At 45.5% G+C, this 27,501-nt stretch overlaps 1 protein-coding gene across 1 annotated transcript; it reads right to left on the bottom strand.

Annotated features, from left to right (window-relative positions):
* Positions 1 to 118: 118 nt before the first annotated feature.
* On the bottom strand, positions 119 to 27,501 carry LOC144141128 (uncharacterized). The gene is made up of 9 exons (XM_077672657.1): positions 27,472 to 27,501; positions 16,210 to 16,288; positions 14,643 to 14,752; positions 14,483 to 14,521; positions 11,244 to 11,334; positions 9,981 to 10,079; positions 6,528 to 6,613; positions 2,823 to 2,873; positions 119 to 806 (listed from the first exon to the last, which is right to left on the bottom strand). Exons 2-9 carry the CDS (start codon positions 16,286 to 16,288, stop codon positions 729 to 731), a joined length of 633 nt encoding a protein of 210 aa, XP_077528783.1. The 5' UTR covers positions 27,472 to 27,501; the 3' UTR covers positions 119 to 728.

Genomic DNA, 27,501 nt, shown 5'->3' with positions numbered 1-27,501 from the left:
TGGGACGCAGGCTAGGGAGGTCAATCTATATCTGGCTCAACCTTTATTTTGACTACCATGGTAGTTCATCTGACCATGTAAATAATAGTACTGCAAACTACGGGTTATGGACAGTTGTTAATGGGCTGTTTGCGAACTAGCCAGAATACACATGAATTTTGCTGCAATGTTCACCGTATTTTTGTACAATTTATAATAATGGGGAAATTTATCAATATATTGTCCTGTAAAGTCTGGAGATGAACATTTTATTGATGCAAACCACTCATACATTTATATAAAGTCACTCAGACACGACTTGTGTACAACACTGCAGCAGACTGGACTACACTGCACTTCAGCGCTCTGTCAGGCAATGATTTAGAAGGCAGTAGGAAATACTTTATAGCACCATCTGCTAGTAATCCTTCTTTCAATCACTTGTAGTCCCATCACCTTTTGGGCAACACAGTTCGTTTACCTCCTCCTCCAGGCTTGAAGTGGGATGGGGTGTGCACTGGTTTTGTGCAATGTATATGGACACACGCACACACCAAAGTTAACATTACATCAAAAGAATCAGATGGAAAACAAAACAAAAAAAAACACGTTCGATTCACTGTTGGGCATGTCGCTTACTGCTGGGTTTTTCAATTGTGTTCCCCTACTAAAAGCCAGACTGAACCCTGCATCCTCGATTCAACCCAAAAGTTACTAAAGCTTCATTCAATGCGACTAGGTTGAGACATTCAAAACCATTTGGACTGACAGGGCACGAAAAGGGTCGGAGGAGATCCGCCTCTTGTTGTCTTCGGGGGGCAGTGTGTCTGAAATGGGTAAAGTGCACAAACGCAGAAGTCAATGGGATTTGCAGACACACTCAGATCATGCCTCCATTGAACATCATTAATTACTTTACATTGCTACTTTACAACACACATGAGTACAGTGTAAGAATATAGTTAGTTTTGCTTCAGAAGTGAATAATTATTTTGTTGAGGTGCTTGCAAACAGAACCAAATATTTTAAAATATAAGCGAGTATAACCGATTCCTAACAACACCTGAAATTCCCAATTTTTTAAATATGTTTCAGTAACTGGCCTACGGAAAACTAAAAGGCTCATTTAAAAGGGTTTGCAAATTTTTCCTCTTTTGTAAAACAAAAGATGGTACTCCAGCTACTGCTTTTATCTCTATGATATCGTACCTTATACATGGACACCTTTCACCTGCTGCGGTGACCTGATCCAGAAGAGCTTCAGTGTACTGGTGTACTTAGGGTACAACTATGCACTCTGACAAACTACATGATTAACCAAATTTCCCCATGAAATAGAAGCCTCTCCCCCTAACGACGACGATGGCTTAAATGCAAAGCTTTCTTCCATGCAATATTCAAAGAGGGAAGTACCGAAGCCAAGTCAACAATCAAAATGCGAACTGTCCGAGAGTCAAAGTCCAAGCGTCAATGATCAAAGATGAAACTGCCCGCGAGTCAAACTGCAAACTCACACGACGGCAAATGAATCTCTCGCAAGGAAGCTGAGCCTTTCCCTTTTACCCGTCGTCGTTGTTAGACCATTGTCGTCTCTAAAATCCAAACTGCCAAAATGTAAAGCCAAAGTCCACTGTAACTCAGCCAAGTCCAAAGCCAACGCCCGCGCAGTAAACCCCCCAAAAATGCTCAGCGATCCCAATGCGATGATGGCGCAATCGCATGCACATCAGCTTCATAAAACAAGACAGTCAGGTTCGATTCCAACTACGAAAACCATTTTTTTTCGTTTCATCACCACCATCATGTTGTCCCGCCCCCCCCCCCTTGTGTAAAGTTGGCTTTCCTGGGGTGGGTTTTGCTTATGACACTCCCACCAGCGAGACCAAAAAGCTCTGTTTTAAAAAATGTAAGTGGTAGTTCCATGAACTACCATGCCATTTCAAGGCGAAAGCCTTGCATATGCGGAAAAAAGGGATGAAAAATTAATTTTCCCTGATTTAAACAACCTTTCATGCATGCCATCATGGCATAATGACTTCATAGCCACTTTCAAATTCTCTTCTCCTGTATTCGTTTTCTCTGCGCTAACAACATATAAACTGTACAATCAAAGCCCACTTTCCACGGCCCTCATTTTTCGGCAAGGTCGAATGCCTGATAATACGCGTACACAGTTGGCTTACTGGCTTCCATAGTGTGCAGGGTCAACGCCTTGTTATTGAGAAAGCTTTACCATGGACTACATTCTTCCAACATTATATATATATATATATATATATATATATATAGAGAGAGAGAGAGAGAGAGAGAGACAGAGAAAGAAAGAGAGAGAGAGAGAGAGAGAGAGAGAGAGAGAGAGGGAGAGAGAGAAAAATTTATACATTACATGTGAAAGATATTAAAGGCAGGCGTTGCGCATACTTTTTTTAGGACACCATGACTCTGAGTACCGTAGTTGCACGATTCTAATGCACCCCTGATCGTAACGTGCAGGAAAGTTGTTACTTTATAAAATGTTCCAAAAAAAACATTTGTTTTGATTGGATTGAATTTTATTTTTAGAGGCATTCGTGTACATGGAAATGCTGCTGGCCGCTTTGTCAATGCCGGCGTTGAGCCTGACTGCAGCGCACACATAAATTTGAAGGTTACTTTTAGCAAGAAAAGTTGCGCGCTAGAATCATACGAATACAGTATGCAGCTTGACTATCACATCTAAAATGTGTTGACCAGGGAGTTTGAGCCGCACCACCTTATCAAGAGGGGAAAACTGGAGCGGGACGGTGAAGTTGGCCAAATGCCACGGAGAGATAAGAGGCGCTGCCCGAAAAAAAGCACCTCACCTTGCTGTTTCGTTGCACGTGGCCAGAAGAGTGTGGGAAAGACTGTTGTCCCTAACAGAGAACAGCGGAGCATGTTAGCAACGGTCGATTGTAAGCACTTAGTCAAAGAGCAACAAATTTTGCCCCCACCTACTAAAGAATATGCGTAGAATTCCGAACAAGCCTCCCGCTCTCTTGAATACAATGTATAGTTCAATCCAACCCAATTCTGTCTAGCAGACCAACAACCCATCTGCTACCCTTCCCTACCCTTCGTTTGGCTGTGGCGGTCGACCGTGTATTCCTCACATGAATTCTTATGCAACTTTTTTGGTGTGGGGGGTTACTCAGAGACTCCTCTAAGTCATTCTTAAATAAATCTGACTGTCTTTGAGTGATGACCAACATTCTTCGGCAAAATGTTGGATCCATGTGCATTCCTTTTTTTTGGTGGGGCATCTTTGTCGTCACCACCATGTTGAATTTTGGTGCCGCTCTGGGATAGCGCCGCCTCCCCACTTTGCTGGTGATATCAAATTGCCTTGCTCGGACAACAAACATTTGCCCATGTTTGAGTGAAGAATTCTCAGTTTCAACAAGACAAAGTTTCAAGTGCCCGAGTGCACAGTAACAATGGCTCCTTCGCTTTTTTGAACTTCAAAGTACTTTGAAAAAGTTAACGATATTATCTAATATTACAAGCGATTTGAAGTCAAGATAGTAATCATGTTTTTGACTTCAATATTCAAACGTTTTCAGTACACCCACACCCCTATAAATGAGTGTAATTCTATATTCGATAAATTATCTTATGGTCACTTCCCTTACTCATATATATACACCCGAGAATAGATGAGTGTTTCTATAATTGATAAATTATCTTATGGTCACTTCTCTCACACATGCACACGCAAGAATGCTGAAACGGTCCGTGCAGACAAAATGTGGGTTTGCTTTATTTGAAATATGGCCTCGCTAAATTAACAATGATGTCACTTTTAGCACAAACTTCATTCAAACAGGCTATTTAATTAGGAGAAAATAGAATGGCCATGCGATCCACTATATGACTTCCTGCACTAAAACTTATTATCATGGGCCAATGTGTGATTGGCTGAGACCAGCAAAAGCAAATGCAAGTTAGTCAGGGCTTATAACTTGCAGAATGGGCTATTTGTGGTTAAATTTAATGCATATTCATTATATGCAGTAAGGATGGTGGGGTAAACAATGGAAGCTAGGAAAGTAAGCAAAAACATAGAAGCACCAGTGCATACTGCTGTTGGTACTGCGAGCACTATGCTTGTTATATGCCTTGATCTTCGCAGTCGCTGCACCGCCCGCTGCCACTTATCCGCAACGCTTATGGGAAAGCGCTGTGTGACTGATAGGGGCTCATGCAGTGTTTTGGTTCCCTTTCGCTTCTTTTTGCCTTCATGCGCTCTAAACAACTTGTTATGGTGACGTCGGTAAGCAAATAGTGCGTTTAGGGCACTTCCAAAAAGAGATGCATTTTTATAGAGTGCTCGAACGCCAACAACAGCTATGTGGAGATATGGTTATGTGTGCTTCTGGTTAGGCGTCCACGACGACCGCAGCATATCACCACTCTCACATCTGATACATCAAGCACAGCGAAATCTACTGTCGCCTTGTCTAGACCTGATATTGGCACAGTGAGAGGTTGGTTTCAATGTTTCGTTTTGAAGCCCCGACAACAAATGCTGCTTTGTTTCTAATATATACGTCCAGAAAAATGTGATTCGGGGATACAAACAGCCAATACCTGACATTAACTTGTGCCTCTTATGGGAATATAAGCCACGTGAAAAATGTTAGGTATATTTCAAGGCTGTGCGTCGTTAAATATTTGCCCACTCACACCTCGTACCCAGAACTGAGGAAAGTAATGAAACCCCAGAAAAATAAATGGTCTTTGAGTCCAGAGGAAACACAATAGCTTGTGCAGGATTGAACAAAAGCCCAGTGCAGCTTCGGAAATGCAAAAGACGTTTGGCTAAACGTAATCCCGGTAGGACTCACCACACCATCCAGATGTGAATTGCATTTCGGCACGGGGGAAGGAGGTGGAGCGGCACGCATAGCTAGTGTTGTGCGTGCCCCTCTGCCACTCGCGCGCGCAAAAGCGGCCACGGTGGAGGAAACCGGTCCTCGCCCTCTCTGACGAGGGAGCACGGCAGGATTCCCGCATTCTTCAGTCGCTCTTTCTGCTCGCCTGCTGTCCCCACAACTGTCTTGTCGGGACTTTGGGGGCTCGGGAGACAAGAAAGCGATGGTGTGGTGGTTGTCGATTCCTGTCTTTGGCTGCACCACATGGTTCTCAGATGACCGATCACCTTTACTTCAAGAACCTAGCCGTCCTTCTACACTGATAGTTACCATCATCGCATAATGTGGAGCCGTTCGAAACCATCTCTGTTCGAGGCATTTCTTCTCTGTGATTCTGATCCTACTCATGAGTTTAAATTACTGCTTGGTATTTTCTTCAAGCTTTCCTTCTAAGACTGCTAGTAAGTAGAAGGTAAAAAACAATCATAATGTCAGCAATAAGCTGAATCTAACCAAGATATACATTTTCTTGCAGCACAACCAGCATTTTTTCCCGATTCTGCCATTCCACGAAGGGTTTTTCCCCCTTCATTTAAACATGTATTCCGCTGGCGCTGCTGCGAAGTTTGCTGCCGCTCTTTCTGCTGAAGAAAGAGGTTTTCTGGATCACACAAGATTTTAACTGGTGGTTTAACTTCTCAGAGACAAATTTACAGAACACGTGAACACGAATCCAAGCACGCGCGTTCTTTTGCGTAGTAGTTTGGCATGCAGTAATGTTTTAGAGACCGAATTTGTTTTTGCTTGTCCGGTCTGTTTCCTAGGTATTATGTCAGCTTCCATTTTTACTGGTGTTCTGTTTAACTTCATAACTTTAAAATCTTTTGTTTAAATTTTCTTCTTTGCTTAAGTTTTCACGCCTTCAAGTTGAATCACAATGTTTATTTGGCACTGTTCTTGTTGAGTATCAGCAAAAGCTGAAATATTTGCTGTTTTTCTTCTTCTCTCATTTTAGCTGTACAGTTAAGAAACGATTGATATGCACACCTGTTGATGGTGTATTACCACGTCAACTGCTTGACCAGCCCGATTGATTGCAGTTCTCTTTAAAGCTGTCACTTTTTCAATTGGCAGACTGGTGTAAGTTGCTGTCTCAATAATAGCCATTTAACAAGCGTTGAACTCGCGCCATTTTTTGTAATATTGTTCAGGTCTTGGACTTCCAGCAAGGTTTATCTCGTGGATCTTGAAATAGTTGTGAAACAAATACCATTTTTCTTTGCAATAAAAATTGGAGATGGTTTCTTGTCAGTAATAATAATAATGCATGTAAATATATAGTTATTTAATACTAAGGTCCTGAGAATGCCTCAACATGGCATCAAATGGACATTGCATGATGTCATCAGGATATCTGTGAAATGTCTGCAGAAAGTTTCCATGCATTTTAAGGACATCTGGATAGTTAGACAAAAATATTTGTGTATGTCCAGTGTGAGCCAATAAGACATTGCTCGGACATCCTGTGCACAAAAATAGGATGTTCATGTAGATCCTCCCGGCATTGAATATCCCGACATCGAATGCTTTATGGTTTGCTGGGTTATATGCACGGGGAAGTGACTCTGGCACACAAGCACAGAATCTTTTACTTGCCTGTTTCTGCGTGCTGCCCGAGGCTGTTTTTCCAGGTATGTTGCTGGACGCAGCTTTTCCTGGGCCACTACAAGCTGCAGGCGGTACTGCAAAGAAAGAATTCAGACCAAGAATGTGTCAATGCACCCCGTTTGCTACACAGAAGTTTGCTGTCAACTTTCACTGTGGCTTACATTTTGCACTCTGGCTTCAGATCAATCACCTTTTTACTGTGGCTTTACACATGCGGTCGCACTGTAGTCGGTAGCGACTGCCAAAGATGTATCTGTATGTGCAACACTGCAGGCCTTTCGTCAGCAAGCGCATACTCTTACCTCTTGCTCAACAGAAGTTGGCTTAGACACCGCATTAAAGATTACCAACATGCGAGAGGGGCCGAAGAAAAAATAAATTTGTCAGGATTGCTATGCATGACCGTTGGGACGAGAGATTTCTTAGATGAAGAATCCCCCAACATCGTATACCCCTAATGATAGCTGTGATGGGGTGCTAAACGATGCAGTTTCCTCTTTCTTCTCGTAGGTGATGGTTGATTTCAAGGCCCATCTCAGTTGAATCCAAGTGACTCTTTTACAAGGCCTGGCATGGAACGAACGCCACGGGAAGTAAGGAAAGTAGGCTCTCACATTGCAATTACTACTGCTGAGCTTGATGTCCAAAGTGGATAGTGGTTTCTGAGGTTTAATGTGAGAAGTCGAGAAGTGTGAGAAGTTGAAAAAAATAATAGCAGTGTCTCGAGTTGCGTCCGACAGAACCGACAATTGAAAGCTAGAGTTATGTCCGACGGAACTTTGGGCCAAAGTGCTGAGTTACGTCCAGCGTAACGTAAAGCACACAAAAAAATTTAGAGCTAACGGCACCAGCTACCATGATGTCCTATATGTGTAATCTATACGCAACATTATTGAAATGGTCGCATGTACGTTAAATGACGTCAAATTCGGAAACACCAATGCTGCTGCTTTAAGGCCAAACTAGTTACGTTCGACAACACCGGCTCCCCATCGGTCGAGTGGTCAGGAATGGGATATAAGCGCCCACACCACTGCAGCGATGTGGGTTGAAATCCCAGCTGGGTTGATGGCGTTTTTTCCTAATTAAAGGATTCAAATTTTTCTGTACTAGCCCAAGTACAGTTTTTTCCATATCCAACACATGTAAGCAAAGGAGAAGATGGGAATAAACAAAATTGAACCTCGTGCAGTGGGCGCACAGTGCCAGTTTGTAGCGTCTGCAGTTTGTGCTGATAACAAATTTACATGGGTCGAGTCTTCTATCAGACGTAATTAATAGGGCTAGGCGTCGGATATTTTAACCCGTTTCAGCGGATGGCTTTATGCATCAGTTATTTGGTTGTGTTGGTTTGGAAAAACAAATGACCAAAAATAATCATGCAGTAGTAGAAATAAGATTAATATTCTCATACACTTGTTCACACACATTCCAGATGAGGTAAGTAGGTCATCGTCATGGCACATGATGCGGGCGAGCTCGTTCGTCACACACACGTTTCTAGAATCGGGAACATCAGCACCCGCCCGGGAGTGCATATGGCGCCGATTATTCGCGGTTTGCTTACTACAAAAATAGTTTATACAAGGGCAAAACGGTATATATAACTGCCCACTCGTTTTTTGTGGCTTGTATATTTGTAGTTTTTATTCAAAATTTTGCCCTGCGGAATGAAGATACACGAGTTCAGAGGTACACGAACAAGAGGTACACGAACAAATATTATTGAGTTTTCTCACCAGCTTAAACCAGTTAAAGCAATTAATCGCGGCGAAAGCAATAATCGATTAATCGGAAGGTTAATCTATGAATAACCTTCCCCTAATAATATATAATTGATTAGGGATAATAGAGCGAATGTCCTGGGAGTCCTTTTTTCTTCACAGGAAAACAGAAATGTCAATAAATTTTAGTAAATCGATCTGGCTGACTAATGAAAAACGTAAGGAGGTTCTATTTTCTTCATTCCCGTCTCCTCCTTTGCTTGCATGTGTTGGATATGGAAAGAAGTGTACGTGGACTTGTACAGAAAATTTTGAATATTTTAATTGAAAAAAAAAACGCCGTAAGTTCAATGTGGGAAAGTCGCTAAAGTATTGCATGCCTATTCTTTGCTTTTATCTGAGCGAAGTTTAGGTTAAAAGCGATTTTTGGGCTAACCTAATGAAGCAATCTCCCGAATGAACCAAACTTACATTTTGTCTTTTGGCCCCTTGAGGCCCATGTACTACCTTCCCTGATTATAAAATTGGGGGAAGGTAGTAAGCACAAGCTCATGCACTTGCCAAGAGCCCTGAAATCTGTCGTCTGACTCGGGACCTGCCCCAGTAAGGCTAGCCACCAGTACACCAACCTTCCAGCTCACATAGTGTGTTTCATGCAAAGGTTCGTGAGGCAGCACGCAGTTTTAATAAGCAAAGATAGCCCGTTTCCAATGGCAAGATACGAACAGCAGAGTGTGGTTCATCTTTTGCAGCCTTTTGTGACGTCATCTGCATTGGCAAGGCTGTAATTTGAGGATCTAACAATACAACTGTCCAGTTTCTCTCGAACCAAACTTAATTTGTGTGGCTCAATTTAGTCGGCGATGGAGCTACTTCTTGTACCATCAAATGACTTTTTAGGCCTCCAAACGACTTTGGAACAGGCCAAATAAGGCATAGGTCTACACAAAGCATTCGGATCTCTCAGATCTGGAATTCATAGGTAGGACCTGAGCAGCCGGATGGTTATCAGTGCCTTGTGTTTGTGAACTAAATGCGAAAGTTAGCTACGATGGAGGCAAAATGGTCTAAAAATGCGCTTTGCCACACCCAGTAGGATACTAAATTGCAAACCTTGGACATTGTGTTTTTGACTTTACAGAATGTGAATACTACTGTTGTCCATCTTGCATAGTATGCCTAACATATTAGTTTACAAGAGCAAAAGAAAGAACTAGCGTCAGCACCTAAATTGGGTAGCCGCAGTAATAATTCTCTACCCAGAGCTGCCTATTGCGCTAAAAGCATATTGTGCACTTATTCCAGAAGAACCACGGTGTCCTGCAGCATTTGAATATGCCTCCACAAAACACTGCACACCCGAAGAAATCTTAACGACAAGAACAAAAAAAATAATGCCCCTTCCACCGTTACTATACTCGGCTACTGGCAGTTCATACGTATCTGCCACATTTATGCATTGTCAACACGTCATACAACATTGCCTTCGAAGGTGACTTTTTTTGTTTAGATTTCTCCCCCATTTCTACTTATTAGGCTCTACAACTACTACAGAGGTAGACAAAATATGGCTGAAGTAATTATGGCACCACAGCGTGGATGAGCTTTAACTCTCTCTCAGATTCAGTTAGTGTTCCTGGCCAAGCAAAGTGACAGCTCGTTTGCGGCGACCCTTCGGTGACCGAAGTTGTGTAGCAAGTATACTCAGGGAACTCACTACGTGAAGCCGAATTGGCAGAACAAGGCTCCCGGGCGCCAAGGTGGTCATCACCTGGTTTTCTCTCTTGTTTTGACCCTTGGGCCATGCCTTGGCTCCCTGCATCAAAGATGACGACACCTTTCATCTGCTGGTCCATAAAGAAACCCCAGGCAGAAGGCAATGAACTCGGCACACCCTTTCACGACAACAGTTTTCCAACAGCCCAGCATGTTTGCATTTCCGTATTCCTTTTATGAGGAATCAACCAACAGGACACCGCGACCACTTTTTACCCCTACACTTGGATGCAATGATAATCGATGCGTTATCACACACACGTTCTGACAGCCTCACCTGAAGCCAGCACTTAATACTTGTTTCGTCATCGTCAACATACCTATACGAGTCCTTTTTTCTCCAAAAACTTGAATTCCTTTTCCTATTACTCTTACCTCGAAGTTATTTTGCCCTTTTTCCCAATCGAGTTTCTTTTTAGGTAGGACCAGCTTTACCTGATACCAAGCCAAATAACGTCGTTTTTGCCCACCATTACTATTTTTAATAAAACTACCCCTTTCCCTTTCTTTTTAGCTAATTACGCAAGAAGGTCTACTCCCTCTCGCAGTCACTCAACTACCACCTGCGAATTCTACTTCCTTCTTGACACATAATTATCATCATCAGCTTGGTTGTGCCTACTGCATGACGAAGGCGCCTCTCTAGGAACTCCAGCCACGTCTGCCGAAAGCTAGCAGTCTAGTCTTTGCCCAAATTTTTTGTCGTTCATCCCTCTGTTGTGAACAGCAAGACCAGTGGCTGCCTTTCTTTCATCGTAACACATCCTACATGGTAGCACATACAGCCTTTCCGTCAGTTTAAGCATCTTATGACTTGCAGATGCTTCAACTTGATGGAGTACAGCTGAGGCTTTCACATGATTTGTTCAATGCTGTTATCTGGGGAACACAACCAAGGAATCCCTCTCAAGCCCGGGAGGGCATCTGAAGAAATGAAAGGGCACGGGTGAAACCATCCACAAGCACAAAGTACAGGGGACTCAACTTCTGTGAACTGGAGCTGTCGAGCCGAGATTTAGTTGCTATTGTCCAATAAAGACCGCTCATCACCACCAAGTGCAACGTGGCCATATGCGAGTCGCCAGTCACCACAGCTTTTTATCGAGACAGTGAGCGCACAAATATGCACGCTAATTATTGCAGGCTTTATATCGGCCCAGTGGAAATCCGTAGGCAGGGTCACATGCAGCCTTAGGAAGCTTACCTTTTTGTGCTGGCAGGACAGTTTTTTGCGACGTTTGTTGGTTGGGCTGCCGCAAAGACACATAATATGTTGTTTTTTTTGGAGCCTCCTTCTTTTGTGTTTGGACATGGAAACAAGGGGAAATAGTGAAAACGCAGTGCATGTGAACCATTTCATGCCCACCAACAGCCCAGAAATTGGTACAGACACTTAAAAAAGAAAGAAATTGATGACAAGCCAACTACGCACCAACGCAAGGAAAAAGTGCATCAGCACACCGTCATCGCTGTCATTGATAGAGATAGAATTTTCAGGTAGCTTCTTCTAAATGAGCCAAGAAGACGAATTACAAGGGCAGTTCATACGAAAATGATAAGAAATTTCTCCCAGTAATGATAATACTAATGTTATCGCAAATTTCAAACAGACATTGTAGAAATGAGAGAAAACTAATGAAGCAGTGGTAGCTCATCAGCCACTCTCTTGCACGTTCCTTACACATTGAATCTTGTTTGTATGATCAGCAGCAGCCAACCAAAGCCAGTGCCAAGAAACATGACCGTATAGTTGCAATGGGGCCTCAAGTTCCGTTTAATCATGTCACTTGAATGCTGACATGCAGTTAACCCACTGATAACTGCAGTTTCAATGTCCACTCTGGTACCACTCATGCCGTGTGGTATGAAATTGCAGTTTTCATCATTTTTTGCTCTTTTTTAGTTGAAATATCCCGTGCATTTCTGGAATGTAGCTGCGAGGGTTACCTATAACCTTTAACAACAATCAATTCTTTCAGCAAAGGTGTATATGGCTCATGAACTTTATGCGCACAAAATGAGGACACAACAAAAAAGAAGAGACAGGTAGACCCGTGCAGACTGACAACTGTTCTGTTGTTGGTCTATGCTGGTCTTTGTGCCTCTTCTTTCTTCGTTGTGCACTCATTTTGTGCAGCCAAAGTTGTCATGAATGTACACCAAGTAGCCCGCGTTTCAGTGTTATTGCAGTGTACATGGCTAGCACTCAACAGATCGTCTCCATGAACTTGAACCACACGTTACAGAAATTCTGAGCCAGGAACTTCATACAGGAGAAACTTTTCTAAACCACCAAATCTGGTACCATACTTCATATCTGTTAGCAATATTAAGCAAAAAGAAAACATTAAGCATAGTTAAGGCAATACATCGTACATAACAAGCACTTGCAGTGTTGCTTGAAATGAACGTAGTGTGTGCTTGATTTCTTTCAGAGCAAATACAAAAACACGCATTGAAAACAATGTTAGACTGAAAAATACAAAGAGGGCCCAGGGTGGCATCCCAAGTCCCATAGTCACAGAAGGTTCCAGTATATGGCACACGAGCAGTGGAACGCAGGAATCTGATTTCACCAAACCTCCATTGTGTTTATCACAGCAGGGCTGAGATGGGAGGGGAAAAGCATGAGAGAAGGGCAGGGGAGGGGAGGGAAATTTACGTTGCAGGGGCAGCAAAAACTCTTTTGATGACATTTGTATCATAGCGAGCAAATACGTAATGAGTGTCATTCGCCCAGAGAAAGAAGGGTAGGAAATAAAGAGTGTCGGTGTTAGTTTGGAGGAGAGGTATGGGGGAATGAACTACAGCGAAGCTGTAGTTCATCCCCCCATAGCTACAGCTACAGCTTCGCTGGCTTCCTTCTTCAGAGTGGAAAGGCTCTGAATTTTTTCTCGGGATGTTCAGTATAAAAAATCCTTGAACCCTCAAAAACAACAGATTTAAAGACATTGACAGCCTGTGTCTCGCATTTCAAGCTTTCTTGCTTAGCTTTTTTCCCACTGTTCGAATTTGCTGAAAGACCACTATTTTCTGTCAGACTCCCTGTAGTACACACAAGTGCAGAAGTGTGGGAACAGCAAAAATGTAACTTTAAGCCGAGTGCGCATTGGGCATGCACTCCATGGGCACTCAGCGGTGATAATCGTTTGTGCACTAAGTTTTTTCCTTGTGCAAGGGCTTCAAAGATAACTGCACCTGTGAGATGTCACATATGCGAGATCTGCTCAGTGTGTGTGTTGCATGCAAGTAAATGTGTGCGAGTATGCGTGGAAAAGAAAAAAATTCAGTGCACTGCCAACGTGTTCGATTCAACTCAATTTTTTTTTGCACAACAATCTCCTGAACCACCATTTCCCCCTGATCACATACCTATCGTTTCCTTTGACCAAGAAATTTGAGGAACGAGGAATTTTGAAGTCAGGTAGACATTTTTAAAGCAAAAACATGTGTACCATACAAACAAGTCCCCTCTCACTTTCAACGCCTCGTTCAACGCTTCGTTGTGGCCCCACAAGGAACGCTTTAGGGTACCAAACTTTGGTGTTAACACCATTTTCTGGTTATCAACGTGTTTCCTGTCATTTCAGTGCAAAGAAAAGATATATGGATACTCTGCATGACTGAAAAGAACCACTAGCCAAATCCAAGGCAGTGCATTTTTAATGCGCATGCACCAATGTACAACCAAATAGACACTATTTTTTACTGTCTCTGATTGCGATGAAGCAGCGGTTCTACAAAGCCACAATAAAAAGGATTATACCAGAAGAAGCATTATAGATCAGTGTGATAAGGGAGCCTAGGATCAATGTAGGAAGTCCCCTACAAACTCGTGTAGAAAATATTCCTATGCGTAGTTAAAAGAGAGGAACAGAAAAAAAGGCAGAGTTGAGCCAGGTGCGCATGATGCCGAAAACCAAAAACTTAGACCACCTCCCTTTGTGCTACACAGACATTATACCATTCCGCAACATATTTTTGCTTGAATAACCTAAACGCAGAATATAGCCTTCTTTAATAATGAAGTAACCTCTGGTAACTCCCTCAACTAAACCTCAGATCAGAAAAGATAATTTTCACTCAAATCACAAAAGATAATTTTCAAACAAAAAAAGACATACGAAAAAACTTCACACTTTCGCGCTTGACAATGTCAGCAGTTATGCTACCTTACTGCATTAAAGCATCCAAGCGATATGATGAAAACGAACTACAGGCACCGCTACGATCACAGTCGTTTCTTGGCGGCGGCCTCCAAATGCAAAAAACAAGCCCCTTTGATGTCATAAGCCCCCAGAGAGGAACTGGCTGGCTCGTAAATTGCCACTGACTTATCTGGTTCCCTTCATATAGCCTTGTTGTTGGAAGGTGGCCCTAAAATTGGCATCGTTGTTATTGCGCCAGTGAGCCAATCTTCTATTTTGCTTTCATTGTACTTACCTGTGGCGTCTCATTCTGCACCAGACGTCTGCTTGCGCACTGTAATCAAATCCACAAAATACCAAGATTCAGTGGTATTGCAGACAGCACTGTAACGAGGGCGGAACATTGAGCATGCAGTGCAGATATACATGCAAATGATTTTTTACTCAAAGCGTACAGCCTCTGGAGGCTTCTTATCCGTGCGAGTCATCGGGAAGGCTTCAAACTCGTCCTTCATAGTCCTTGAAGATGCAGCAGCAGCTGTAGAAGCTGTAGAAGCTGCAGCAGCTGTAGAATCAGTAGTGCATGGTGGAACAGAAATTAAATAAAATAATGCTCGTGGATAGTGCTTCTGAAAGAAGCTGCTGAATTTTCGCTACGACGCCAGCCACAGCTATTTAAATAAAGCAGCATGCGGCTGGAGAGGACCGAGCACGTGTTAAGAACATCAACGTTTAGATCACTTGTAAATGCTCACAATCAAATTTGTGATCCATTTTTTCCATGTGCAACTGAACAACAGCTATAGTCCCACAATATAATTAGTCACGTGTATAGCTGCACAGTTATCTTACACACGTCAACCTCAGTCCACTGTGCAGACACACAGCCAGCTGGCAATTTAAGTTGGGCACAGCAGAGCATAAACCAATTCACGACCCTACACAAACTACAGTGTCTTCCTTGTCACACACAAAGGGCCCACAATGAACCACATCCCTGCACCCTGTTGCCCGTATTGAACGCATCACCATCACAATCATTCGATCCTGGGTTTCAGGAACATGAAGGTACGCCTCCCACCCCCCCCTTAAACGAGTCTCGAGCACGATTCGAAATACCCTTCCTGCTCTATACTGCTTCGTTGGTGCCCCAAGCAGCATCACACGGAGGAAGGCAATGTATGCTTAGCCTACCCACCTAAGCCTCAAATGAGCCCCAGTGTGAAAGAATGGAATGAAATGGATGACTTTATTACAGGAGGAGGCCAATAGACCCTGGTGTGGGGCACGGGGAAAAGGGGAGGGGAAGATTGTTCATATAAAGTCTGCACTGCACTGTGAGCGTTCACGATATGCACAGGTGAAGTTGTGACGAGGGCACTCTACTACGACCATGATTGGAGTATCCAAAAGGAGCCGTTCAGGAGCCACAAGGGGTGTGTTTGGGGGTACATCTAGAGAGAGGGTGAACGATCCGCCATCATACTACTTTATAGAGACCTGTTTTGAGACCAAATTCTGTAAGTTTCTGTAAAATTTGGGGGTTGTTTCTGACGTGTTGGACATGTTCTTCAGAAGTCGCCGAAAGGCACTGTAACGATGGGCTCAATGCAATGTCACCTGATGAGATAGGTTGGAAGCCATGATTTGCTTCGAAGCTTGCTTATTCACACAGCGTCACTGAAACGTTCATTGGTACGAAAATGGCACGGGCGTAGCAATAACCGCTGCCGCAGTTTACTTTGGCAGCAGACATTCCTAGTTTTCCAGGCTTCTGTACAAGTTCCTTCTACAGCCCCAATTTAGGCATACGGGTTCCAAAAGAAGGCAAGCTTAGAACTGAGGAAATATGGCATTTCTTAATGTTTCTGAGACTACAATGTTCTCCCATAGCTGCTCAACCTTAATACTATTCCTCGCATGCGCAGTAATGGATCACCATGCCAAGAAGCAGAACACGTTTTCAACCAGAAAAAAGGGAGGACAAAAATGAGAACTGCAGCATGCACTCATCCCACTCACTCGGAAAGGTCTCCCCCTGTGCTGGCAGAAACCGCTTTCCGCACCAAGGGCAAGCTATCCAGTTTTTGTCAGGTTCCATCTATGGACGAAAATAAAATTCTTGCTCATTATCTGCACAGCTCTCGCAAGGGTGATGGCAGCACAGAATGTGTCGTGCATTGTCCGCAAGATAGGGCGGCTGCGGTCAAGCGACTACCGTAGCCACCAATTGTGTCTTATGTGCACAGGCACACAATGTATCTGCTTGAGATCTTTTCGTCAGCAGCGTAACTAAACATGGTTGTCAGCACGACTTTATACGTTGTTTGGGTAGGCAGCCATCACGTGTAGGAGGTGGAAATGATGATGATGAGTTAATGGCTTTGCATTTTAATCTGCTAAGCTGGTAAATAAAGCTGTTTAGGTTGAATGAGTAGTTTCGTAGAGACTTTCAAATAAACGCGCAACACCATTTCTCACCACACACAGAAGCTACTTGTCCCTGCAGCAGCCAGCTCCCACTAGAAATGGAGGTTGTGTACTCTCTTGCGCAATGTTGTGGTCCCCCTCACCATGCAGAAAAGTTGGGTCCAGTTCATGAAGAGGAATTTGAATTAAAATCCATAAATTACCTTGCTTGTCTTCATAAAATGTAAGATTTGCGACAAAATAAATATTGAAACGTACTCAGGGCAAGGTGTTCTAAACATTGTCTAAAATTCGTGAACCATAATCTGAGCTTTTTCTTGGCATTCAAAGGCGTCTTTTGAAGAGAAAGTAGCATTCAAAAGTACTCTTTTCTTTGCAGTGTCCCTCCCGGCAATTTACTGTCTCCTAATGTGGCATCGCACTATGGCAAGTCAGTGATACTCAACTTAGTGCATTGCAAGCATGTTCAATCGCTAAAAACTGTGTGAACAAACAATAGGCCATATTTGCCACAAAGTGGTTCAAAATGAATATTCTGAAGGTGGAGATACCGTTAAAATTTATTGTATTACTCACATTGATGACAGTATTGGCTGATGGTGTTTTCTCAGCTCAATCTCGCCAATTAAAAGTAAATCAGGGCTTGCAAGTTGATATAAAAATCAGTGTTTATATAAGTTGAACTCTGCAATGCAGCTACAGGTAAAACTTCGGCGAATTCCTTCAGCGTCCATCAATGTCCAAGTGTTTGTAAAACAGCTTCTTTGCGACCAGCGCATTATTTAGGTTTATGAACAGAAATATTTTGCTGCTTGCACAGCATTAGTGATTCTAAAACCACCCCTGCAAGAAATAAATTGAATTCCGTATGAAAAAAATGACAAATTAAAAAATCTGCTTGTGCGCAATGAAGGCAAAACTTTGGAATACTATTAAAACAGTCACCTTTTATATCCATATCCATATATACATATACATTTTATTTTATATACATATACATATCCACACAGGAGCCCCACTACTTTAAGATCCGCAATCCATGTTTATCTTAATTATTGAGTGATTAGATGCATCAGAGAGGGATTAAGGTGGTACAATATGGATTAGAAGAGACTACGTCTGGATTAAACTGGATAGAGTGGATTAAGATAGATAAACATGATCTATTTTAATCCAAATTCCACCCCCTGAATCCCTATCTGATGTATATTTTTCCATATTGTACCACCCTAATCCCCACCTGATCTATCCAATCAATCAATGATTAGCTTAAGTAATCATTAGTCATATGCGCAACTGAACACGCTTTAGTACACCTCTGGCCTTCCTTGGGCCATGGGATATTTGTATGGCTCTTACTGCATTTTCTGGTGACAGGGTTGTTCAAGGAATCTTACTAGTGCACTAAATTTGGCTAGTTAGTTTGAACTAAACGTTATGAAAAAAAACGCATGAAGATGGCGACAGTGAAAAAGACAAAGGCCGCCACTGACTGACCACTCCTTTTTGATTAATTGTGGCAGCCAACAAATAGAAAAATAGATGCATGCATTTTTCGGTTGGATTTGTGTCGATGCAGGCTAGTGGTACGCCATAAGTAAATCAGGTTTAGCGCCAAGCACTACATCACAAAAAAGATTTTTACAAGGCTGAGGCACTCCTGTCAAAACCTATGTCTTTAGGCCTCTAGTATGTCCCCACCTTTACTTATGTCTTTAGGTTGGCTTTCTCGAACGACTATGAAACTGTACGAGAAGGTGAAATATGTGCAACCTTTACACGAAACAAATATATTCGCTAACTGGTGCACGTCAGCTGGAGTTGAACACTACCTGAATAAAATTTACCAGCCATAAAGGAGTTTCTCAACACACTGGCATGAATGAGAAACCTGGCTTGCCATAACCCACAAGAATGCCTAACATGGACGTCTTTTCAGTGACTGGAGGTACCAGTCAATTGTACAGCACTCTTGACAGCACATCAAGGAACCAAAATTTCTTTACGACAACGCATGCTCTCTTTCATGCAGTGCTTCGCCGTCGTGTCTTCATCTTTCATTTTTACATTTTGCACCATTTCCTTATAAAGGACTATTTCATGAACATGCAGTGTACTATAAAGGTTGTACTTTCCTAAGTTATCTTGTTTTTTTAGTTACATTCCAGACGCTCTATACACGCTGAAGCAAAAATACTCGCATTCAAAAATACCAACTTCGCAGCTACTTATTACTATTCGTATTTGATTCAGATCCTCTTTCCTTTCCCTCTTTCCCTCTTACAATCACCTCACCTTACCAGAAACTAATGTAAACAGTAGAGTTCCAGAACCCATGGTTATTTTTGTCTTGTTTTGGTACAATATGGAAAGCAAGCGTTTTTGACATCGGGAATGATGGTCTCATGTCAGAAGGAAGGTGAAACGGCACATTCTAGAGAGGGGGGGGGGTTTAGGGTACATTGCCAGTAAAAAAAAAGTTAGCACACTTTCGGTGCCGGAAACGAAATTCCGTAAATGGGAGGGGGAGGAATAGCATTTACCAGCAGTGTTTTCGTACGAAAACAGTTTACAATTACTAACGGCGTCGTAACTATGCGCTTCGCATGTTCAAGAAAGCTTCACTTGTTTGATCGGCGCTCGAGTTTCAAACAGCAGGAGCGACGTTTCACTGCTCAACATGCTGGTGGAACACTACGATGATAGGTCGGCGTACTCACTCGTGAGTACACTCGGAACATTGCTGGCGCTAGGCGGGACAAGGACGACGAATTACACACAACTGGAGCGCACTGGAGCGTAATTCGTCGTCCTTGTCCCGCCTAGCGCCAGCAATGTTCCGAGTAAGAAACCAACTAGCCCCATTTCAAGCTCTGGTGAGTACACTCATTTGTACTCATTTGTACTCAAACTCGCGAGTGAGTATGATGATGAGTGAGTACACACCCAGTTGAAAAAAGTGAGTACGATGACGAGTGAGTACAAGGGTAAGTCCACTACTCGTGAGTACAGCACTCATGAGAATGAGTACTCATGAGTACAGTATTCATGAGTATGAGTACTCATGAGTATGAGTACTCGAGAGTATGATTACTCATGAGTACACAGTACTCAAAAAGGTAGTACTTGTGAGTACCCAGTAGCCATGAGTACTACTCGTGAGTATACAGTACTCATGAGTACAATACTCATGAATAATGTATTTTCGAGTGCATGCACTCGTGAGTACAGTAGCGCAAACAAGTTCTATCACGAACTCGAGTCGCAAACGCGCATCTACGAGTCACAAACATTTAGCGTTGCCGCTGTGCAGCTTAATTCTCAAGGATGGTAAAATCAGACAACGAAAACTGCGCCTCCCTCCTTTCCCTGTCCCTGTCTGGCGCAGTTAGCGTTTTTCGGCGGTCGCTCGCTAAGGGGTCGCGGTGAAAAGGGAAAAACGAGGGGGTAAGGTCCCGGCGGGAAGTGCAGCCGCAGTGACTCTGTTTCTACGGCACGTGTTGATTGGCGCAGTTGTTTTTGTTTACAAATACGCGGCCTGGGAACACGTAGCTGCTTCGTTCCGCTTTCTCTGTTCAAGTTGCTTTAGGGGAGGTGGTGGGGGCTGCTAACAATGCATGCACTGCGCGCACCGAAGTCGCTCTTTTCCGGTCTTCAGCAGTTTCCGTAGACGCATGTCAACGCTGTGTAGTCATGTCCTGAGCCGAACCGCTTGTTTCAGCAGACGCAGTTAATTTACGTGATTCTCGTCAAATCGACTGCATGGTTTGTGTCACCGAAATTGTCCGCAACATGCCGCTGTGCGATAATTTGTTTGATGTACGCGCGCCCATATGTTTTAATAAGCTCCCGTTTTGAAACTGTTTGCTTAGGTTCGGTAGGACTATGGTCTCGTGCAGTCCATTTACAGGTGAGCATACAGCCCCACCATGCAGGCGCGGTGGCGTAATTTTCCCCTGCATTGGAAATAAAATATCCAAGTACACCGAGGCACGTTTGTGGGTTGTAAATCGGACATCATAATGCCCAGTCAAACGCGTGCGACGCCTTGTTTCGCCTCGCATATTTTGTCGAAGAGCTCCGGCATCTTGCCGCTGGAGGAGCGTTTTGCTTTCGAATGGTTTTGCTTTCGAATGCATCCCGATGCGCCGCTTCTCGTTTATGTCACCATGTAGTGAGGAAGCTGACGACGATGGTGAATTTCGGTGGTTGTTCTTCCCCTACCTTCATCTCCTATTTACTGGCGGCGCGACCGCCCCTCGCTAGCAACTACTGCCAAGTTTAAGTTCGCGCTGTGGAAGGCCTAGTGAAGGGGCCGTTTTTATATGATAAACGGCAACGCCAGACGTTGGGGTTTCAGCTTAAGCTCGCGTCTTGGAACGTCTCGTAAAACATGTTCCTTTCCTTGCTCATAACGACGCCACCGCACTTTTTGATCGATATCTGCCAGCTTCGTCAGCGCTGTTCGAGACAAGAGCTGCAGATTTCCACTGTGCAACCTAGGCACCAACACGGCAATAAAGCGATGTCAGTGCAAGCTATCACGCCTCCAAAAAACGCGTCTGCAACCTTTGTTTTCGAGTTTACAAAGCACGGGAGAGCAGTTGGACAGTGCTGTAACGGCTGCCAAGCAACTGGGTGCACTGCGGCAGTCGACTGCGAGCGGTACCCGCTCCACGCCCCCCCCCCAAACACACACACACACACACACGTGCGCGCACGCACTCTCTCTCTCTCTCTTTCTCTCTCTGTTGGGACGGGGTCATCCCAGCTCAGTCACCACTGTTGCGACGTTGCCCTGCTCAGTCCGCTATCGAAATCGCGCTGAGTAGAGCGATGAAGTAGTCGAGCCGACGGTGATTTGAAGCTGTATTTATATACAATATATACAAAGGTAGCACGAGCGTGACTCGGACAAAGGCGATAGCACATCTAAACTCAGTGCCTCCGATGAGATGCCGCCGCACCACCGCTGCTTCTGGGCTGGTGTTATACCCCCGGGGTTCCGTTGCAGCCGCGTGCAGTTCGAATCCCTTAAATCGGGACTATCATTGGCTGCAGTTTGAATCCGGCGAATGGAGGGGAAGCGATTGCGTCAGCCGGGCCGCCACAACAGGGAAAGGGAAAGCGATTCAGTGGCCCCGTCTCCAGGCGCTGCTTGCAGCGTGTCTGCCGGGGGTCGTTTTTCCCAGGCATGATTTCGTCCAGCCGCCGTGATGGGAAAGTGAGAGCAGACTCTGTGGTGCCTTTCCAGCCAAGTTGCGGCACATCTGCCGCGGGCAGTTCGACCTAGGCGCGAATCAAATCCGCCGTCGGCACGTCGCCGGGCGCAGCGAATTTGTGTCGGGCGCACTGACACAACACACACACGCATACAATAATGAGTGATTGAAGTCAGACCCGTGTGGGTTTTGCCTGGGCTCTTAACGGAAATAAACATCATGACGCGTAGCGCCCCTGTCCTGTCCCTTAGGCGGGACCTCCCTCTTGGGCTTCTGGCGCGCTAGCCCGTTTTCGTTTTTGTGTTTATCTCCTATTTTTCGGGCTGGCGGTGGCGGCGAGGGGTACGGTTGCGCAATGTTCGCAGCGTGCGGCACAATGGCGGCAGCGTCTCTTTGCGGCTAATTTTAAAGGAGATAGTCTTTCTTTGGCTACTAGAGCGCGACAATGTTGGCCTGTCTGTCTGTCTGTCCGTATCTCTGTGTCTGTCATAAAGATAATTTATTATTGCAACTTATATCCCGCCCCGCTGTATACATGGAAGCTTCCTACGCCGTACGTTTTTCTTGCAGTACTTGCAGCGATAGGTCACGTTGCAAAAATCCTTGGTAGTGCCGATGTAATCGTAGTGTTCCTTCAAACTTTCTGGCATACTGAAACATTGCGCTATCACTAGGTCGTCCGCTGAGTGCGTGTTGCAGGCAACCATAGCTGAGCACACAAACAATCGTCAGCGCAACACTTTTTCACTGACCTCCACGGTCCGAATCCGCATACTGCACATACCTCGAATTTTGGGCCTTTTATACCGCGGTGACCGCTCTTTCCTTGTTTTTGTTACAACTCCACCTCTGGAAATTTGTTCCGTTTCTTCTTCCCGCGCAAAAGAACAACACCAAATAGAACACAAGACCACGTTAATCGTACAATGATCACTTATCATTTTTCGGCTCCAATAATGTCATTTAATTGCAGTGGTCAAGATCTACAGGGTGTCAGAGAAGTAATTTTGAAGTCGCAGAAAGAGTGCTCACCAATCAGTCACTCGGAAGGACTACTTGCCTAGCAGGTGTTGCGAAGAGCTACCGAGGATGATGCAACATTGCATGATGCAACATTGCGTCAGCTGTACCACTTCGCATGATGCAACATTGCGTCAACCGTAACTGAGGCTATTGGTTGGATGTAGCCGATACGTTTGACGGAACATCGTGTCCTACTATTATTTTTTCTCTACAGCGTGCATCCAGGCTTGGTTTGACCTCGCAAGACCGATGAAAACTTATTCCCACTAATAAAGAAATTTTCTACACGATATTGAAATTAAATTCAAACAATGACAATCGTAGAAAGAAACACACGCTGACGGAAGTTGGGCGACACGATGTGCTTCGAGAGCACTAAAATATTTGCAACTTTGGTCCCCTGTTCAAGACTACCGTTGTCTAAATAACATTGTTGGATTTTATTCGCAACTGCACCAAACGGCCACGATGATATTTGTAACAATGATATTTAAAGATGATAACTATGATATCTGTAAGGATGATATTTACCTTGCATAATTGGCCAAATTAGTAGAAACATTGTTGAATACGATCAAATATTAGTGCAGATAATTTTCCAAAGAAATACAGGTGAGTACAGATTGAGTTGAATTGAGTACTGTAAGTAAGCTCCGATGAATCGGAAAATTTCAGCGCACCGAGAAACGAAAACGGACGAGGAAAGCTGCCGCCAGAAAACTCGCAGAAAACCGCAATTTACGGCCACGGCAGCGCCGAGAAGCCCAGATTCCCACAAGAGCACGATGCGCCCGACTCCAGTGCTTTATTCCTGAGAACACGAGAAGACGCCAGACGCAACGCGAGTGCTTACGTTCCGTTCCACTCTCTCCCGTGTACGCGTCTTCGCGTAGTGTGTCGTCCTACGACAGTTCACAGTGTAAGACGTTTTCTTCCCGTGCTCCTTTGTCCTGATGTATATGTAACCTCAGTATTTCTAATTAGTTAAACATTTTAAAATGTTTCCTGTTTAGCCTTTCATTCGAGCCACGACCTAGCTAACAAGGCGCAGTGGACAGGATCAGGATTTGAGGCCACGGGAGGACGAACGGACGAACAGACGAACGACGTGGACGAACCGCACCACGACTACGAGAGAGCGGCACGCAGACGTGGGGCACCGACGGAGCCCACGTCAACGGTGGTCGACCCACTGCTGACTTCAACGGAACGCTAGGTCCTATGTACAACGAAGAAACAGGAGTTCGTGAGCGCACGACGATTACGAGGGCTGCCCTGCTCTAGCCGTATGGACGACTTCGCCTCGCGTCTTCTAGTGGACAGCGAGCAATGTCGCCAGCTCTACAAACGAACGAATGCGCCAACGATACTTCAGGCTGCTTACGACGACCAACGGCACAGGAACTTGCAAGCGGCGCTGTTTGCGAGGAGGATGCCTGAAGAACGGGAAAGTTTTCTGAGACAACTGGCGAGAGTTAGCCGCACTTTTGCCCCAGTGCCTGAACTGCACGATATCCGGACACAGGCAGCATGCACGGCGGCACGCACACGAACGACACGACGTTTGCAAAACTGTGATTGCCTGCTCACCGGACCTCTCCCATAATGGCGAGATCACGAACACACGCCGCTCTGACACCGGGCCAATCGACGAGCTACGTCTCCCGCGCGCAGGTCATTCCAGCAACGAGCAACGAGGCGCGCAACGTACGCAGCTCGCACGAGCCAGAAAGCACCACGTGCACGCCACCCGCTCTTCCGGTCCAGACGTACACGAATGAAACGCTAAAAGCGCGGAACGCAACGGGGCCAGTACGTACATTTTCCGTCCTGTCCTGGCCCCGGTCCGCGCAACCGACATCGCATCCGGATTGGTGGATAGGCCACGACGAGCGAGACGCACGGCGCACGGAACGCACAATACGTGGCGAATGACCGTACATAATGTTAGGGTAGTTTCCCAGGAAAAAAAATTCCCGCGCCTTCCCGCGAGGGGAACACGAGTAAATGCAGACCATTGGGGGTCGTTAACGCCGCGTAAAGTCGCTTTAGGGTGGGTAGTTGGGTCGTAGTTGCGTTGGTGTTGGTTTGTGGTAGAGAGGGGAGAGTAAAGTCGCGTTAGGGTGGAGCGAGCGTCAACCAAGGAAGGAAGGAGCAACGCAGTGACTGAAGCACGAGCGACCGCTAGCCGCTTTATATTTGCAGCGCGCGCAGTAGAGGGAGAGCAGTGCGGGGGGGAGAGCGCGCATGCGCAAGCAGCGCGCGCCGTTCCACGCCCCAACGCGCTGCTATCACGCACCTGTTACGCCGAGACCGCGACGGAGCGAACGGGCTGACTACGACGCATGCGCGCACAAGCTGCTGTTGAGAGAGAGGAGGGAAGGAGGAGAGGCGCACCTGCTGCGGCCGCGGAGCTGTGGACGCCGTCCGACGCAGGAAGAGGCGAGGCTAAGAAATGCTCTGCATTTGAAACGATACGCACAGCGCACGAGGCGCACCAGAGGTGACAAACGACATCCAACTTGGACCGGTTGAGCTGACCACGGCGAACGAAATGCAAAGCGCACGATACGCGACCAAGCCAGCACACACGCAGGAAACCGCTATTTGCGGCAACCTCAGCTCCCGGTGCTGCTATCCGGACTTGGCCACCGAATGTCACAACCGCAGAAATCAACCTTGCCACAAGCAACAAATAACCCAGCGCACGCGATTCAACCCTACCGGGACGTACGAGCTCTTTGGCACCTGCTGCTTCAACCCGAATCCAGCGAGCGAAGGACATTACACTTGTGCAGGTAGGTCCGTCAACGAGCAACGACACGGCCAGCGCTTGAGTCACGTCCTAGCCGGAACGTACAAGGTCACCGGCACCCGCTGCTCCGATCGAGACTCACACGGCAAACCCGAAAACCCGCGAGCAAGCGGACTCGGGACGAACGGAACGCTTTCGAGCCTGCTTGAACGGGAGATATAGCGATTTTAGCATTTTCGAAACTACGGGCAAAGGAGGAGAGCTTGAGCGACGACACGGACACGGCAAGAACGCCAACGAATGAGCCCGATCCAGACAAGACATCGAACGCCCTACCGATGAAGTGACGCTTACAACGCCACGGAATGTGCGTCGAACGGACGAGACGAACTACGCCCGCTTCCCCAGCACAACGGTTTCACTTTCGAAGCAACGATGGCGAAAGCGAGCCCGGAGCCGCAACGATTTTGACCCATGATTTTGACCGATCCGCCACGCCACCTTACAACAACACGCCACCGCACGCTAAACGAAAAGCCAACCGGCTCCCGCAGCATACGCAACGCACACCTGAATCGAAGCAACGTCCTCAACTTGCCGAACTATGCCATCTCTGCACACCGCAGCTCGCCAGCGGACAAAACGGCCGTCTACGCTCCCACATGCATCAAACACGCCCCGAGCTACAGGAACACGATCGCCGACGAAAGCGACGCGACTAACGCAACGCCGCAAGCTGTCAAGTTCAGGTCCGACGAGGTGGATACCACGGCACACACATTAAAAACCAATCCGATTTGATATTCACCGAACCTCATCGAGACAAACGCCCTGTAACGAAGTTTCTAGTATCCGGAACAACAAAAAAACAAACGCCGGCATCGAGCAGCTGCGAATAAGGAGATAGCGATCTGGATATGAACGGACGTCAATCTACGCGGACACTTAATTGTGCCTGGGGGTATTGAGTATTGAGTTGAGTATTTGTAAGTAGTACCAGAGTCCTTCAATGCTTTTGAAGGACTCTGGTAGTACACATGAATTCGGATTGAGTACTCATGAGTATTATGAGTAGTACTCATGAATACAGATTGAGAACTCATGAGTACAGATTGAGTACTCATGAGTATAGAAGACTGAGTACTCGTGAGTACTGATTGAGTACTCATGATTACACGTGGAGTACTCATGAGTACAGATTGAGTATGGATACTCGTGAGGACAAATGAGTTTGAGTACAAGTGAGTACAATTTCAAATGAGTATGGGATGAGTGAGTATCAGTGATTTTGAGAACAGACGAGCTTTTTGAGTGTTAGTTTGATTGAGTACAGCGTTAATGAAAAAAAATGTGACTGAGTTTGAGTAATCTGCTGACCTATGACTACGATACCGGCACAAAGAATTGCGAGTCGATCGGTTCTCAATAACGGCAGCAGTGACTGTTTTGTCTCAGCGGCGACGCACACGCACGACGCCGCAGACTCGCTCGTCCGCCGGGGGGGAGCGAGCGACCACTTATTCGGCTTCGATAGTAACGCCCCGCACATGTGCGGCAAAGTCGAATGTCATGTCAGCTTAACTGCGCCAAGTTCTCCTCAAGATGTCATTTTCGTCGACTGATAACCTGACAGCGTGGCCGAGCACGTTCGCGCTCCCTGCCACACGCAGTGGGCGCCCGCCGAGACTCCCTACGACGACGTTAGGCCTAACCGCCCCCGGGGCGGTGTAAACCTGTTCAAAAAGGCTCGTTTTGGGGGTTACGTACAAACCGCGACAGGTGTAGCGATGTCGCCGCACAAGCACAAAGCCGTTACGTTCCGGGTAAACAAATTAAAACGTGCACATGTCTCACCTCGGTGCTTTTCGTGCGGTGGCTCCAAAC

The sequence above is a fragment of the Haemaphysalis longicornis genome, unplaced genomic scaffold (genome assembly GCF_048455015.1).
Source record: "Haemaphysalis longicornis isolate Haplotype H1 unplaced genomic scaffold, Haemaphysalis longicornis Haplotype H1 scaffold_6, whole genome shotgun sequence".
NCBI lineage: Eukaryota > Metazoa > Arthropoda > Arachnida > Ixodida > Ixodidae > Haemaphysalis > Haemaphysalis longicornis.
This window is presented reverse-complemented; position numbering and strand designations above follow the sequence as displayed.